Below are 17,318 nucleotides of genomic sequence, written 5' to 3'. Positions count from 1 at the left end.
GAGAAAATGGCAAAGCTTATTAATAATAATAATTATTATTAAGTCCGTGCAGTTAGCGTAGTGGCTGTGTGCTTCGCAACCATATGCTTGGGGAAAGAGTGTCCTAGGTTCGATTCCCGTCGGTGACGTGAGGAGCTGAAGGATCTTCCTTAGCCATAGCCAAGTTAGCCAGTCTTGGGCATGTAGTGGAGACAGTAGGATTTTTTCCCCAGTTTATCCTGGGGTTTTTCATCCCCATGTACCATCCACCACCACCACTAGTATTTTCACAGACAATCACAAACATCAATGCCCATGGCGGGATTCGAACCTGCAGCCTTTTGGCTGGAGAGCACATATGCTAACCACTTGGCCAACCAGGCCCTTCATGCTGGTTCAAGATAGAGGAGCGTACAGAGGATTTGAAATTGGAAATCACCATTACTTAGCTATAAGCTGGATAAAAATGAATATTACATTGAAATGGACAGTATTTAAGAAAATTTTAAAGAGAATTAGAGTTGAGCTGCTTTTACAGGTAAACGTTTCACAAGAGTGGACACTCAACTGTACAAACATTATTGAAGAAAATTTGAAGCAGTTTGAAAACAAAACAGAACCAAACCTTGGAGTCTCAGTGGCAAACTCTGAAGAAGATATTGATTGATTCAGCTGGGGGTGGGGGGGTTATGTGGTGAAGTTGACTGTAAGGAGAGAAAAATAAGAACCCCATAGTGGACACAAGAAGTAGTTTGAAAAAGAAGAAAGATTCACCAAAATTCTCAAAGTTTTAAAAGAATTAAAGTTGAGCAGCTTTTACAGGTAAACTGTATACTCAACTATACAAACATTATTGAAGAAAATTTGAAGCAATTTGAAAACAAAACAGAACCAAACCCTGGAGTCTCAGTGCAAACACTGAAGCAGATATTGATTGATTCAGCTAGTGGGGATTATGTGGTGAAGTTGACTGTAAGGAGAGAAAAATAAGAACCCCATAGTGGACACAAGAAGTAGTTTGAAAAAGAAGAAAGATTCACCAAAATTCTAAAAGTTTTAAAAGAATTAAAGTTGAGCAGCTTTTACAGGTAAACTGTATACTCAACTATAGAAACATTATTGAAGAAAATTTGAAAACAAAACAGAACCAAACCCTGGAGTCTCAGTGGCAAACTCTGAAGCAGATATTGATTGATTCAGCTAGTGGGGATTATGTGGTGAAGTTGACTGTAAGGAGAGAAAAATAAGAACCCCATAGTGGACACAAGAAGTTAAAGAAGCAGTTCTGAAAAAGAAGAAAGATTCACCAAAAGTCCCTAAAAGTTTTAAAAGAATTAAAGTTGAGCAGCAGATACCCTAAAAGAAAGACTGCTAGATTGCGTTTCACTAGAAGGTTTGTGTAAAGAAGGCTCCCAGTTCAGATAAGATTTTTGACAAACCTTCTAGTTTGTTTATGCCTAAGAGTATCAGTAGAAGTTGTGTGCTTGTAGAGGTTGTTATATGTGTGCTCATTTGTTTAAGTGTTTACAAAATCATTAAACTTAGAGCAGAGTATAGTAACCAACGAAGGAAAGATGGTGGTGGCTTTGTCGTTACAAAAGTTTAATTTTGATTTTAGTAGTTCCATGAAATGTGAGATGTGCTATATATATATGCTCTGGTTTATGTCGATAAATTATGGGTATTTAAGGTGGGTGGAAGGAGGGTATGTTCAACATGTGATCTAAATGCAGACTTGATGGGCAATAATGTATTTGTAACTGAAGGTGTTAGTAGTGAGAATGTCATGAGAAGGATGAGTCTCGTCTGATAGCAAAGAGAGTCATTTAAAAAAAAAAAAGTAGCGAAATATTATATTGGTAAAAAACTTTTAAGAAAGTGAACAAGTGATCTGCTAAATGAAGCAATTGATAAATTTAATTTAATCCTTTATCCAAGTTTAAGCAAACAAAGGTGTTGCACTACCTTACCTCAGTCCTGAAGATATTTTCAGATGCAAACTTTGTTTGCTTACACTTGGATAAAGGATTAAACTAAATTTATTATAGTCTAACCAAGTGCAAAATAAACTTCCAACATCTTTCTCTAAATTCAGAGTAATTCAATAATAAGGTGGTACACCTGTTGGCAACTCCTATAGGTAAATATGACCTTTTCTATTACTTCTGCCTTAGTATCTCGAGCGATCTTCAGGCAGCAGTTTAAGAAGGTTTATTGAAGTAAGTACTGAGCTTTCAAGATGTCAAGCAATGAAGGGAATGATGCCGAGGATTCTGCTTTTGGCTTTTGATGAGAATGGACGTATTATTTTAGACTGAGCCTGATACATTGCATACAAGGTTTCTCAGTAATCTCACATTGCACTGGCGCTGACACAGTTTGATTCCTACTGTCTCCCCCTCTGCACGAAATGTGCAAGATGTCAAATGGTCGGCAGGCCCCACCTGCAATGACCAGTGGTGGATTTAAGGTTTTATAGGGAGGTAGGTTTCCAAACTGGGGCCAAGTGAGATACTGATACTCCTTTCCCCAATTAGTGGGTCGCAACAAGACTAAATTTTGCTAGTAGACCAATTCAGTTTACAGGACTTTTGCTGGCTGGCAGGCCCCTAGCCCTATGGGATTTTATTTTGCTAGTAACCACCTTGGTCTACAGGATACTCTGCTGGCAGGCCCATTGCCCTGCAGGATTATTTATACTGCAATCAAACAATTTCTGCTGGCAGGAAATCGCCACTTTGATATGGAAAACATCAAAGAGCAGATCCAGATCCTTAATAAGGAGCAGTCCCTAGAGGTACTGAAACTCATAATAGGCAAACTTGAATCGACTGGTCGGGTTTTATAAAACAGTACATTCACTCTAATGATCAGGATGGAGAGGAGGAGAATGAGATATCACAAGAAGAACTCATTACTGCTCTGTCATCAAAATCCCCCTGTCAAAACAACTCTTAGGGAGAGCATTCTAACAAAAGACGAAGAATTACAGAGAACCAGATGGATGAAGACTCACAAACACCAGACGTCCCGAGGAACACCAAAAAGGTTCCACCTGTTATACTAAGGGACAAGGACAAATGGACCACTGTCACATCAGCCCTTAGGGAACATAAAATCTCATATTCCTGGGCTAAAATCAAGATGAAGGAGTCGAAATCCAGCCAGCCTCAGTCACTGACTACAGACAATTATGTACAGACAATAATGGCAAAACTAATGGATAACAAAAGTCTTCCTTATCACACTTTTGCTTCACCCAGTGAAAAGAATCTCAAAGTAGTACTTTGTGGGGTAACCGAAGGTGTCACCTATGAAGAAATCACTGCTGACCTTATAAGTCGGGGCCTAACACCAGTAAAAGTGAGCAGGATGCTCAGGTCAGATAAACGGCCAATGCCACTGGTGCTCGTTGAAATTGACAAGGCACAGAAAGAGATATATGAACTGATTGTGATCTGTGGCCTCAGAATTTCTACTCAGTCACTAAGGAAAAAGTCGTCAGCTGGGCAGTGCCATAGGTGCCAAAGGTTTGGCCATGCCCAAAAACTTTGCAAGGCAAATTACAGGCGTTTGAAATGCGGCGAGGTCCACCAGACCATCATGTGTACCAAGCCAAGATCCACACCAGCTAAATGCGCCAACTGTGGAGGACCTCGCCCTGCCAACTACAAGTGATGCATTACACACCCAAAGAACCGAGGGTCAGCAAAAACTACCCTTGCAACACATTTCAGCGATGCTCAAGACAGCCATGCAGTTTGCGCCCCGGTCCAAATTATCTCCAGCTTGACAACTCAGGAAAGAAAACAAATGCCCAAAACTTATGCAGAGGCAGCACAAACAAAGGCTGCTCCATCCCATGATCAAATAAGCTCAAATCTAACATCAGTATTAACCACCTCACTAGCTACCATGTTACAAGAATTCAGCATGACAAATCCTTCGCCATTCTCCGTGAAAAGATTCCTACAAGGAAACTCTCTCATGATCACTGCATGGAATGCCAATGGACTGAGTAACAAAATCTTAGAACTACAAGAGTTCACTTACAGACACAATCCTGACATAATATTAGTAAATGAAACACATCTCAAGCCACCTAATAACCCCAAGTTATGGAACTATATTATGTACAAAACAGACAGACTCACCAGCAGTGGAGGAGGAACAGCCACATATATTAAAAATTTCCTAAGCCACAATGTTCTGACCAATCCACAAACCAAGAACCTAGAGATAACAGGCATTGAAGTTCATACCAACAATGCTGGCAGTATCAAAATCTATGCTGTATATAATCCACCCAGCATTCCATTACTGGTATCTGACTTGGACACCATTCTCGGCTTCACAGACTCCATCATCATGGCTGGTGACTTTAATGCCAAACATACAGCCTGGTATAGCTCCACAATCAACGAAAAAGGTCGAACTCTAAACCATTACTCAATATAAAATTCTATTGTTGTAGCCGGACCCACAGAGTCCACCCATCACAGCTCAGCTGGAAGCTCAGATGTACTTGACATAGTCATCCTCAAAAACATCAGATACCAATATCAGCTGGAAACGTTAAATGAACTTTCGTCCGATCACAACCCTATTCTGCTTAAACTCGGTACACAAGAGCAGTTCTTCCCTCCCCCCACTCTTTCATATCTTGGGACAAGCTCTCCAGAATTCTCCCTGAACACATTGGCCCAGTCCCTGTTATTCACTAAAGAGGAGATAGACTTTGCTGTAAACAACCATACCAGTCAAATCAAAAAAGCAATAAAGTTAGTTATCCAAACTACAGTCTTTCACCCTAGTGATCGGATCCCTGAGGAAATCATGGATTTAATCAGAATCAAAAACAAAACCAGAAAGAGGTTACATAACACAAGAGCCCTGCAAGATAAAACAAATCTGAATAAATTAAACAGACAAGTCCGTGAAACTCTCCAAAAACATCAAAACCAAGACTGGGAATCCAAGCTAACGAAACTAAACCCAGAAGACAACTCCATTTGAAAGTTCCTGAGAACCTTCCGCACTAAAAGGCAACTTTTATCCCCAATTCAGACCAAGAAAGGAATAGCCCACACTGATAAGGAAAAGGCAGAGGCTCTGGTAGAGAGCTTGGAAACTCAATGCAACCCCTCTTATGAAAATTTGAACATCAATCTTATCTACAAGATACATCGCCGAGTCAGGCAGGCCATAACACAACAAAAGGATGACCTAGAACCTGTCACACCCACTTCTCCAACAGAAGTTATAAATATCATAACACACCTGAACAACAATAAGGCTCCAGGTTCAGATGGAATCACAGACATAATAATCAAACTACTCCCCTGAAAAGCCATTGTTCATCTAGGCAACATAATAAATGCCATCCTCAGATTCAAGTACTTTCCCTTAACATGGAAGATAGTGGATATCATGCCATTTAAAAAGATTAGAAAAAACTCCCAGCTCCCTGAAAACTACAGACTTATCAGTCTTCTGTCCAGCCTTGGAAAGATCACAGAAAAAGTAATCCTTACAAGGCTTCAATCTGAAACGGATAAACTAGATATAATTCCTAATGAGCAGTTTGGATTTAGAAAAACCACATCACCGTTCAACAGATCCACAGGCTGATTGAATTCATCTCCGAAGCCTTCAACCGGAACCTCCACACAGCTGCGGTCTTTATAGATGTTGCGAAGGCTTTTGATAAGGTGTGGCATCAGGGTCTTCTCTACAAGCTCATCGCATTCAATATGCCTACAAATCTAGTTAAAATAATTCACTCATACCTCAAAGACCGATTCATGCAAGTTAAAATAAATGAAATTATGTCAACCAGATGCAAGGTCCTGGCGGGTGTGTCGCAGGGCTCACTCCTGGCCCCCCCTGCTGTTTTTCTATTTATATAGCTGATATCCCTCAAAACCCAAGCTCAACAATCACTGCATTATATGCAAATGATACTGCATTATTAGCAAGATCTCTCAGCCCCAAACTAGCCATCAGAAGACTCCAAAACAGTATTCACACACTAGAGAAATGGTCGATGGAATAGAGGATCCAAGCAAATCCACAGAAGAGTTCAGCCATACTGTTCACTAGAAAGAAGCCTCAGATCAAGGAAGATGTACATTTACTAGGAGTTAAGATCCCATGGCAGAACACAGTCAAATATCTCGGCGTAAATATCGACAAAAAAACTACAATTCACCAGTCATATAAAACACATAAGCTCAAAGACATCCAAAGTATTGCGCAGCTCTACTCCATGATCAACAGAAAAAGTAAACTGGACACTCAGAATAAACTACTCATATACAGGATGTAATATGCCCAGTCATCACTTATGCATCTCCTAATGGAGTAATAACTTGAATACAAATATTCAAAAGCTACAAAGAATACAGAACAGGTGTCTGAGAATGAGTTTGGATGCCCCATGGTTTATCAGAAACTCCCAGATTCACAGAGAAGTCAACATTCCCTACATCACATCCATCCTTCATGACCTAGCAGAAAAGTTCTTCATCAAGACAATTAATCATCCGAACTCACTGATCAAGCAAGCTTCAGACTACAATGAAGCAAATTTCTGCAAATACAAAAGACCCAAGTCAATTCTATGCTCAGCTAAATACAGCTAATCTCACTGCCCTTTCAGGGCGAGCTTAAAGCTCAATAATTCTCCACTCAAAGAACTTTCCTTCTCAAACAAAGGGGAATATGAAAAGCATCTATGCTTCACCCATCAAGTCAGTATTGTTCCGCATTCTGCCTTAGTATTTCCACGTTTGGGTCTGCCTCACACTGACGAGACCTCAATAAAGGTTGAAACCGGTCTGGGTAGTGGCCCTTCCCTTAATGCATAGCAGTATACATGTCCGCAAAGAGATGGGCTTTGCGTTATGGGAGATACTGAGACAAGGAGCAATGAGAGCTTGGTCCACCTTTGCTCAGAGTTGCCTGGTGTTGCACTACCTTACCTCAGTCCTGAAGATATTTTCAGGTACAAAATTTGTTTGCTTACACTTGGATAAAGGATTAAACTAAATTTATTATAGTCTAACCAAGTGCAAAATAAACTTCCAAGCAATTGATGTAGCAAGAATGATGAAAGCAATATGAATATAGTGGAAGTTGAAAAACAGGCAATTAATGTTAAGGTCCCAAGTGACGCTGATGGTGAAAAGTATGCTCAAATAGTAATAATAAAATAGTGAGAGTGAATGATAGCAAAAGAAGGCCAAATTTGAAAACTGTGTTGGAAGTTGAGACAAGAGATGAGGTGGATGCAGAGTGAAATGAAGAGAATTGTAGATATGTCTGTGAAGAAGATAAAAAAATGATGTCAATATGAAAATGGTAGTGATAGACCTGCGAGTGGCATTGTATAGCGATTTGATTATTATAGGTGTGGTAAACAAGAAGATGCACAAGGTTCGTTTTCCTGGAGGTAAAATGAATAGAGTGATTCACTTCATTTGAATGTTTTTGGTGTGAGTCATTTGGAGAGATTGTTGCTGGAAGGGAGACTAATAAGTGCAGTGAATGAATCTAAGCAAGTAAGAAGTGATTTGAAAAAGTGGGAGAGTAAGGAAGGAGAGATTGACGTGGTGTGCTTATGAATGAAGAAGTGGGTATTATGAGTGTAGAGAATGAGTATGCAAGACAAACAGGGAGACTCGGGGTGGAAGGGAAACACAGCATAAGAAAAGCTGATGCTCCAAAAGTAAAACATAGACAAAAAAAAAAAAAAAAAAGAATGGAATGACCTGGGATCTAGAGAAGTCAGATTTGAAGAAGGTTCTGGGATGATTAGGGAGAAAAAGAAATGGCTCGAGGAAAGTATGGAGAAGTCACATCTAATACAGGCCTATCTGTGTGTCAGGTGTTATGATTATGATGTTCAAGAAGCTGGTGAGAACTAGGATCCAGAATTGTGTTGACAACAGTGGTATTATCTTTGATGGACAGCCTAGATTTGCTAAATTGAGGTCAAAGGCTTTTGATAGATTACCTCATGATAAGTTGATAGACTACAATGAAGCCCACGATATTGTGGGCTTCATTGTAGTCTATAAATACACAAATACTAGATTAGTGCATTGGATCAGTGACTGGCTATCTGATCCATTGTTATCAGCAAGTTGTGTACAAGGGAGCAATATCCTGGAAGAAGAAAGTCACTACTGACCAATGGGAATTTTGAAGTATTCTTCCTGTAATTATTTTATGTGGTCCTGGACTGCTGGGGATGGGGGATGTCCCTTGATCTTACCCAGTGTTCCCATTCATCCCACAGATGTCCAGTAGGATTGAGATCAGTGTTTTGTGAAGGCCAGTCAAGTGTGGCCAATCACAAATCACTCAGCTATAGCAGCAGCCTTATGACAGGATGCATTATCTTGTTGAAAGAGACAATGGTCAGTTCCATTCATTGCTGCATAACACAGCTCTCCAAGTTTCCACATCCTCTGCACAAGCTCTTTGCACCACTGAAGACAATGTTGCATGTTAGTTTTGGCAATGCAGAGCTTGTATATTGCAGTCCTACTATGGAAACGCATGTTGCAAGTCTTCATTCTGTATGTTTTTGTGCAGAGTCATCGTTCTGTCGATGCCTGGACCTCCACATTCAATGTCGGCAGTGAATGGTGGTTTTTACATATTATCCTTTGTAGAACCCCTATGGTCACATTTGGTGAGTGTGGTCAGTTGTCCACTGTGGGTATCATTGATTGTAGACCTGGGATAGCCTGATTTGTCAACAATTTGCAGACCAGATAGTCCTGCAACATGGCATTCTATCACAATGCCTCTTTCAAAATCCATCGCTTCCCTTCTTGCAGCCATTTCACCAGTTGCATTGACTTGGGATCATCATATTTTTCCAGTTTATACTGGCTACAAACATGTGACTTGTTACATGGCATGATGTACCTGCCCATGGAGATGTCTATTGATCTCTTTCCAAGGAGTGTAAATGATAAATAACAGGTGTTAGTTCAGGAACACATCTCTTGAGCAGAACTAGTGGATTGCATCAGGAGAAGAAACCTGTTTTGTATCCAGTTTGTTCAAGATTCTTCTGATGTATTTCTGGCAGAAGGTTATGGGGGGGGGGAGAGGCATGAGATACAGTGTTCCTGGTAAAAATAAGTTTGCTTTCATCTTCTATGTAGGAATTGGATGAGAAGAAGGATGCTAGAAGAAAACAATTTTATCATATGGCTTGTGACAACAACTCCTGCTTCATTTATAGACTGCAATGAAGCCCACAATACTTGCAAAACCATTAATAAAAGAGCCAAGTCTGAATTTGATGAATAAATGTAGGAAACTTCTCACCATTTAATGGCAGTTATTCCTTCTGGTTCCTAATAAAAGCTGTGAGGGTAACTTTTGTACATCTATGCTTCCACTCTTTCTCATCCAAATGGTAGCAATGCAATGGACAAAAGTTACCCTCACAGCTTTTTGTTAGGAACCAGAAGGAATAACTGTCATTCGATGGTGAGAAGTTTCCTACATTTATTCATCAAATTTAGACTTGGCTCTTTTAGTGATAGTTTTGCAAGTATTGTGGGCTTCGTTGTAGTCTATAAATGAAGCAGGAATTCTTGTCACAAGCCAGTGGTGCACCCAGAGGGGGGGGGGACAAGGGGCCCAGGCACCCCCCCCCCCAAAGAAAAGGGAAAAACACTAGAAAATTTTCCAAAAATCTTTTCCTAATTAAAATTCATTTTTTTTATTTATGTTGTGTCATGTCTTCTATTTCTATACTACTTATGAATTAGCGATCATTGCAGATGCTCAGTCATAGGTCGTATGAGATGCATAGTGTGTATTCGCAAATCGTCTACTCAGCTCGGCCTCCCCCCAGGTTAATTCCTGAGCGCTTGGCCCCCTCCAAGATTAAATCCTGAGTGCGCCACTGTCACAAGCCATATGGTAAAATTGTTTCTTTTCTTTTCTTGGGCTGCCTTAGCACCCATGTTGAAAAACCATACTTTGGATATTGGGTGGATGTTTTGAATATAGTGGGGAAAGGAATGCTTTCAGAAATAGGTAATTTCTGTAACAAAAAATCCCACAACAAATATCTGGATCTGAAGAATGGAAGTAGTATGACCATGGAAACAAGGAGTAAAAGTCATGGAGGCCACTGTCACAAGCCATATGGTAAAATTGTTTCTTTTCTTTTCTTGGGCTGCCTTAGCACCCATGTTGAAAAACCATACTTTGGATATTGGGTGGATGTTTTGAATATAGTGGGGAAAGGAATGCTTTCAGAAATAGGTAATTTCTGTAACAAAAAATCCCACAACAAATATCTGGATCTGAAGAATGGAAGTAGTATGACCATGGAAACAAGGAGTAAAAGTCATGGAGATCTTGTCATTGTTGTAGCGCCAAACTACATGAGATTGTGGGATGCTGAGAAGAGAAAGTTCTAAAAGAGATGAAACTTGAATGAAATTGTTATCTGAATTACCAAGAAGAGTAGTCATCTCAACAGTGTACCTGGAAGGAGAACTGTTTAAGAACAGATTCAGAGTGTTAGGTAACTGGAGAGGATTGTCAGTAATTCTGATCAGAAGACAAAAATGATTCCTTTAAATCATTACTCGCAGCATATACTTCTGCTTCTCTTCCAGCTTGGTTAGTGGATTTTGAAAAAAAAAAAGGATCCAGTTAGAATTGTGGACATTAGTCACCAAGAAAAATAATTTTGCGATTAGGAAATTTGGATTCAAGCTTCATGGATAAGAAGTTTTAAAGGTCAAAATGATTTTCAGAATTGGGGAAACAGTTAGAGAAACAGATGAATGAGCCATAATGAGGCAAGGAGCCTTAAGCCACAGAAGATAAAAAAAAAAGGCAGAGTCGAGATTAGGCATCCTCTGGTCAGAAATGCCAGACTGCACAAAAGTACAGCCACTATTTTGGCAGAAGGAAAATCGAAATCAGATAAGTGTAATTTTAAAATGGGTGTGGTTGCTGCTGCTGAGATTTGGGCTTCATTCAAAATCAGGTTTGAATGTTTATCAGGTGATGATGCACATCATTTAGGTTAGTGTTTACATCACAAATGTTGAAATGAATGTGGAAGAATTTTTTTTTTGGTAGGATTTTTTATGTTTTTAATTTTTTGAGGTATTTGATACATTACTATTATTATTCATATATTATTAAACCATTTTATTTATCTTGTAAATATATATTAACTTTTTCTTTGGTTACGTTTTACTTCTCATTTGTACTGTCCATTTATACCAATTTATAATATACTGTTTTTACTCCCTATTCTTCTTTTGTTGCTTCATTTATCTTGAATAACTTTCAGTTGAGAAGGTTATGGATGTGATTTGTTTGTGCCTAGAAAGGCTGAAGTAATCCAGCTAAAGATGAGAAATCTGAGTATTATAAAAGATAAAGGACAGAAAAGCAAGATCATTCTTAGGGGAAATAAGACAAGTCTTTGTTTTTGTAACATTAAAACTTGGAATATTTGAGCACTACAGGGTATGTCAAATGAAGAAGGTTGGAGCAAAACTATGAGTAGAATTTGAGATGTATAAGAGGAAGAGCATGGCCATAAGTGATCTTCTGAAGAACATGGCTTTTTGGTATTCTGACGTTGGTGGGGAAAAGGAACAGAGGAAGCAGGAATGTGCTGGTAAATTTTTAACAACCAGCTCATTGTAACAAAAAAAAAAAAGCTCTGTTGTTTATAGTCATTGTTGGTTTAGCAGCCAGCTTGCATAATTCTTGAAAATTTAACACTCGACTCATGCAAACTGGTGCACACCACTGAAAGGAAGCCATCTCCATTATGATATACAGTGAATGATCACAGAGGAAACTAGCAATCAAGTTGCACAAAAATATAGAAGGACCATGAGATGGTTGTTGAGTGATCATACAAATTTCTCCATATCCTTTATGGCATATGACAGTGAATTAATTGCATATGTGCAGTAATATGAGTAATTAATTCACATGTATCCTTTTTTTTTTTTTTTTTTTGTATATCATTGTGAATTGTCATTTGTTCAGTTGGTCTGAAGAGATAAGTAAGCCTAAAGATGTCGCTGATAATAAGCATCAAAATAGCAGTACAGTTTCAATAATTACTATATGAGCTCTGTGTAATACTCTGTTTAATAATGATGGTGAAATACTGACTTATTTTTGATTTTAATTGATATTTACTTAACCTATCCATACCAATGCTACATATTATGTTAAAATTAAAAGAAGTATCTATTAGTGTATGTTATTTGTTGAAAATTACTTTTTCCATTTAGTGCAACAGCAACTAAACTTACAGACAGTGATGCAATATGGAAATTTCAACGTTACCAGTTAGTTATGGATTTTGCCAACCGGATGTGTCTTCCTGCTCCGTTAAACCTTATTAGTTATATTATTTCATTATTCCGCTGTCTCTTTGGGATATTAACTTGCAAAGTTTGCAAGGTAAGCAACAATCTTTGGACTATGAGTTGTTATATAAACAGTGGCATTTTTTAAAACTATTAAAATGTGAGCAATAAGTATTATTTATTTTTTATATAAATTTCACTCATGAAAAGCTGCTAGCACATAGTTTGTTAGTATTAGTAGGTAAAGGCGAGTTAATTTAGAACTCGTGCAAGATTCTCTACTATATTCAATCAAATTATCTGAAAATATCAAGAGTAATCACACAAATTTCTTTGTATCTTTCATAGCTTGTGACCAAAATAAAGGAATTAATTGCACTTGTGCAGTAATACATATGATTAATTCATATCTATCATTTAGACAAAACATACCTATACTATAGAGATTAAATATGGAACTTTTTTAAACTAATTCAACCCTGAAATAAACAGAATGGTAGTCTTACAAAAGGCATTGAAATTTCTCTATCAGCTAAGGACTTTGTGACTTGCAGTAAACCACCTATGATGCTGGAGGGATTGGAGCTTGTGGGTTGGAGAGAAGATATTCTAATCACTCAACCAACCAGACTGATATTACTATTAATATTTAGCAGTATAGTTGCATTTGAAAACTTTTTTTTTTTTCCATGCAAAATAAAGGCTGTGGGACTTGATAATATATCGCCACGTATTCTGAAAGAATGTGCCAGGGAGTTGACACCTGCGTTGATATATTTTTTTAATACGAGTTTTGCACTCGGTCAAGTTCCTCAGGAGTGGAAGGAAGGCAAGATTGTGCCACTTCATAAAGGAGGTGATTGAACTCGAGCATCAAACTATATAAACACAAAGATATAGGCTATCTGTGTGTCAGGTGTTGTGGTTAAGTTGTTGGAGAAGATTGTGAGAACTAGGATACAGAGTTGGGTTGACAACAATGGTATTATCTTTGATGGACAGCATGGATTTGCTAAAGGGAGGTCATGTTTTAATAATCTACTTACTTATTACAATAAAGTGATTGCTTCCTTGGACAGAGGAGAAGGATACACAGTAATATACTTGGATTTCGGAAGACTTTTGATAGAGTACCTCATGATAAGTTGACAGTCAAACTTATCAAGAGAAGATGGGGTTGGATATTAGATTAGTGCATTGGATTGGAGACTGACTATCTGATAGGTATCAACAAGTTGTGTATGGGGGAGCGATATCCAGGAAAAGGAAAGTCACTAGTGGAGTGCCTCAGGGATCTGTTTTAGGGTCATTACTGTTTAACTTGTATATTAATGATATTGGTGAAGATTTGGATGGAGATATTCAGTTGTTCGCAGATAATGCAAAGTTGGAACAAACCATGAATAGTAGTGAAGCTGTTGTGGCCTTACAAGAAGACTTGAATAAATTGAGTGCTTGGGCACAGAAATGGGGATGTGAGTTCAATGCTGCAAAATGTAAGGTTTTAAAATTTGGAAAACAAAGATGGCATGCAGAATTTATGCTTGGCGAGGATATATTGTTGGAGATACAGGAAATAAGAGATCTTGGGGTGATAGTGGATAAGGATGTAAAATTTAGGGGACACATCACCAAAATTGTGAAGACATCACAAAGACTTCTGGGAATGATGCAGAGGACACTGACGTGTAGAAGTAGGTAGATTCTTGTTCCGTTGTATAAGGCTTTGATTAGGCCACACATGGACTATGCCCAGATTTGGTCACTGGGTTTTCAGAAGGATGAAGAGATGTTGGAAAGGGTCCAAAGGCAACTGACTAAGATAGTTTCTGACCTCTGGAATGTCGAATATGAGGAAAGATCGAGAAGATGTAATTTGCAGAGCCTGATGGATAGGAGGAAGAGGGGAGATATGATAGAGACCTACAAGTTGGTAAGGGGGGGTTGTTATAGGATCAATGCTGGAGATGGGAAGAGAACCAGAGGTCATCCCTGGAAACTGTATAAAGAGGGTGTGAGTAGGAGAGTGAGAGGCAGGTTTTTTCATGCAGAGTTGTAAATGATTGGAATGTGTTGCCTGAGAGTGTGGTGTCTGTAAGGAGTTTGAGTGTGTTTAAGACACGGTATGATGAGCTGTGTGTGTGTGATAAAAGGACCTCCCAGATGAGTTTTTGACTCCGTGAGGTCTTGGGGTAATAATAATAATGATCTAGCAAACTTGCATATTTTATGGATAGGTGGCTAGTGATATGAAGACTTCTGTAAGGAAAGGGTATATGTGGAACTAAAAGGCTGGTGATTGTGAAAAACTTTGGAAGCAGCTTGGAGCTGTAGCATGGAATGAGGAGTTCAGCAGGAAAAAAGGAAACAAATTCTGCTTTGGCAGTGACACAAAGATATTAACAGCATCAACTTGCAGATGTATTTTGATGGTCAAAAGGCTGAGTAAAAGAGATTAAGCATGAAATCTGGAAGAAGAAGAAGAACAACAACAACAAAAAAAGGCACCATGAACATAGTACATGATGAATAATGGTAATAATCAGTTGCACAGAGTATAAAGAGCATATCAGGAAGGTGACTGAGTTGATAAGGACAGCAAAAGAAAGTAGCAAACCTGACCAAGAAAAATCCTAAGGAGTTTTTTAAATAAATAGCCTTCGCACTGATATGATCGTCAGCTTGTTGAGAGCTCCTGAAAAGATCAGTAGTATTTTATGTTATCATTGGCAATTTTACTAGAATTTGACGTAGTATTGTTCGCTTTTCGTATCTTAGTGTGTCTTTGCGATTTTTGTGTGTTTTCTATGTTATTTCAATTATTATTTTTAAGATACGATAGCATCCAAATGCATCGATTAAAAAAAAAAAAATGGCGGCCAGGTCGGCATGTTTGTTTAAGAATTTGGATATAAAAGAGTTTATGCAATGCACTGTCTATGAGATGTATGCTTTGCAGAGGGTGGTTGGAGTCTGGTTAAATGGTGATAGTGGAGTGAATATGTGCAGAAAATGTAAGGAGAATGAGGATCTAAAGCGTGTTTCAGGTGGCAAGAGTGATATCATTAAAGAAAGTCAAAATATAGAAAATAGTGATGTAATAAGAAATTGCGAGGTAGTACCAGATAGGTGTGAGAGCGACGTTGAAAGTAAAATTGAAGGTAAAAATACAGAATGAATGGATGATTTAAGTGAGATTGCACGGTTGAGCAGAGCGATACATAGAGCAAAGCGGCAGCTAGAGCATATGCAAAAATATGTACCGAACATACCATCTAATAAACGGCGAAAGTCTGATACGAAAAATAAGAGAATGTTCGTAAACGTAAACAAAATGAAGGAGCGAGTGCTGTACGGAGATTCGTTATTAAGAGGTGTGATAGTTGAGAGTTTGACGAAATCGTACCAACCAGGTGCTAACATTAAGGACGTCAGTGAGTCTATTAGAGCGCAAAAACAGAGGGTGAAAGAAATGATAGTCATGGCAGGAACAAAGGTTTTGAAAGAAGACAAAATGGAAATGATAGAGAATGTGAGGGAATTACTTGAGGTAGCAAAAGAGAAGAGTGAGAGAGTTAGGATGGTGAGTATTTTGCCGCGGTATGACAGTGAAGTGTTTAGGAGGGCCATAATTGCCAATGACTTTATGCATGGGTTATGCATGGAGAGTGGTGTGGAATTTGTGGAGTGAGTTCGATGGGTGAAAGAATTTATATAAGACGGATGGTTTACATTTGAATGGATTTGGTGTACGGAGGCTTGAAAAAGTGTTGATGAATGAAGTGGATGTACAGACTCAGGGAAACTAGATTTATTAAGGGAGGGGGTAGATATGCAGACTTTAGGGAGGCAGTTGAGTGTATGAATGAGTATAATATGGCCGAGCGAGCATGAAGGACAACAAATCAGAATGGGATAGTTAGTATAAGGCATCAAAGTAGGGATGGGACTAACTGGCTTCTGCAATTCATGTACACTAATGCCAGGAGTATTAGGAACAAGGAGGAGGAGTTTTTGGCCTTGGTTGACACTTCCAGGCCACAGGTTGTGGGTATTATTGAAACATGGCTGACAGAAGATGATAAAGCTATTGGGATTGAATGTGATGGGTATAGCATGTTCAGGAGTGAAGGAGAATAAAATGGGGGAGGAGTGTTATTGATGATAGCTGATGAGTTGCAGCCAAGGAGTATAGAAGTTGAACTGCAGGATAGAGAACAGAGCACATTTGAGGCTGTTTGGTGTGAGATAGAGGCTAGTAGAACAAAATATACATTTGGGTGCTGCTATAGACCAGGTGATGGAATAGATGGTGGGGATAGTATGCATAGTCAAATAGAAGAAATGAGTGGAAGGAGGGTAATTATTATGGGGATTTCAATTAACGTAACATTGACTGGAAGGAGGAGAGGGCACATGGGAGGAAGGAATTGGATTTTATCCAGTTATTAAGGGACAGCTATCTGCGACAGCATGTAATAGAAAATACTAGGGGGAAGAGAGTGCTTGACCTCGTAATCGCATCTGAGAATCTGGCTGTAATGAACATGACCATGTTGCCACCAATTGGTGAGAGTGATCAAAAGGTCATGACTGGTCATAAGGTCATGAAAGAGAGTGCTTGACCTAGTAATCGCATCTGAGAATGTGGCTGTAATGAACATGCCATGTTGCCATCAATTGGTGAGAGTGAGCATAAGGTCATGACTTGGGAGGTGGCTAAAGGAGGGAATTTACAATTAAGACAGGGTACGTGTGGAATTACCAGGCTGGTAAGTATGACAAGCTTAGGGGTGTGCTTGGCTCAGTGCCATGGCTTGTAAAACTGCAAGGGCTGGATGTTGATAGTGCATGGGAGGTGGTTAAGAAGTGTTTGCAGGAGGCAATGGTTGACTGTATGCCAAGAGTCCGAATAATAAATCAAGTAGGGGTTAAATGGATGAATAACAT

General features: G+C 38.9%; 1 protein-coding gene across 1 annotated transcript in view; it reads left to right on the top strand.

The window, feature by feature from the left end:
* The window catches only part of LOC150110639 (transient receptor potential cation channel subfamily M member-like 2), a 658,320-nt gene that overhangs the window by 439,900 nt on the left and 201,102 nt on the right, over positions 1-17,318 (top strand). The window contains exon 21 of the mRNA XM_090403554.1: positions 12,291-12,462. Coding sequence (XP_090259680.1) covers positions 12,291-12,462 — 172 coding nt within the window. The remainder of the gene's footprint in view (positions 1-12,290; positions 12,463-17,318) is intronic.

Source organism: Typopeltis vanoorti, chromosome 1, assembly GCF_054136105.1.
Source record: "Typopeltis vanoorti isolate ZY-2024b chromosome 1, IOZ_Tvanoo_1.0, whole genome shotgun sequence".
NCBI lineage: Eukaryota > Metazoa > Arthropoda > Arachnida > Uropygi > Thelyphonidae > Typopeltis > Typopeltis vanoorti.
This window is presented reverse-complemented; position numbering and strand designations above follow the sequence as displayed.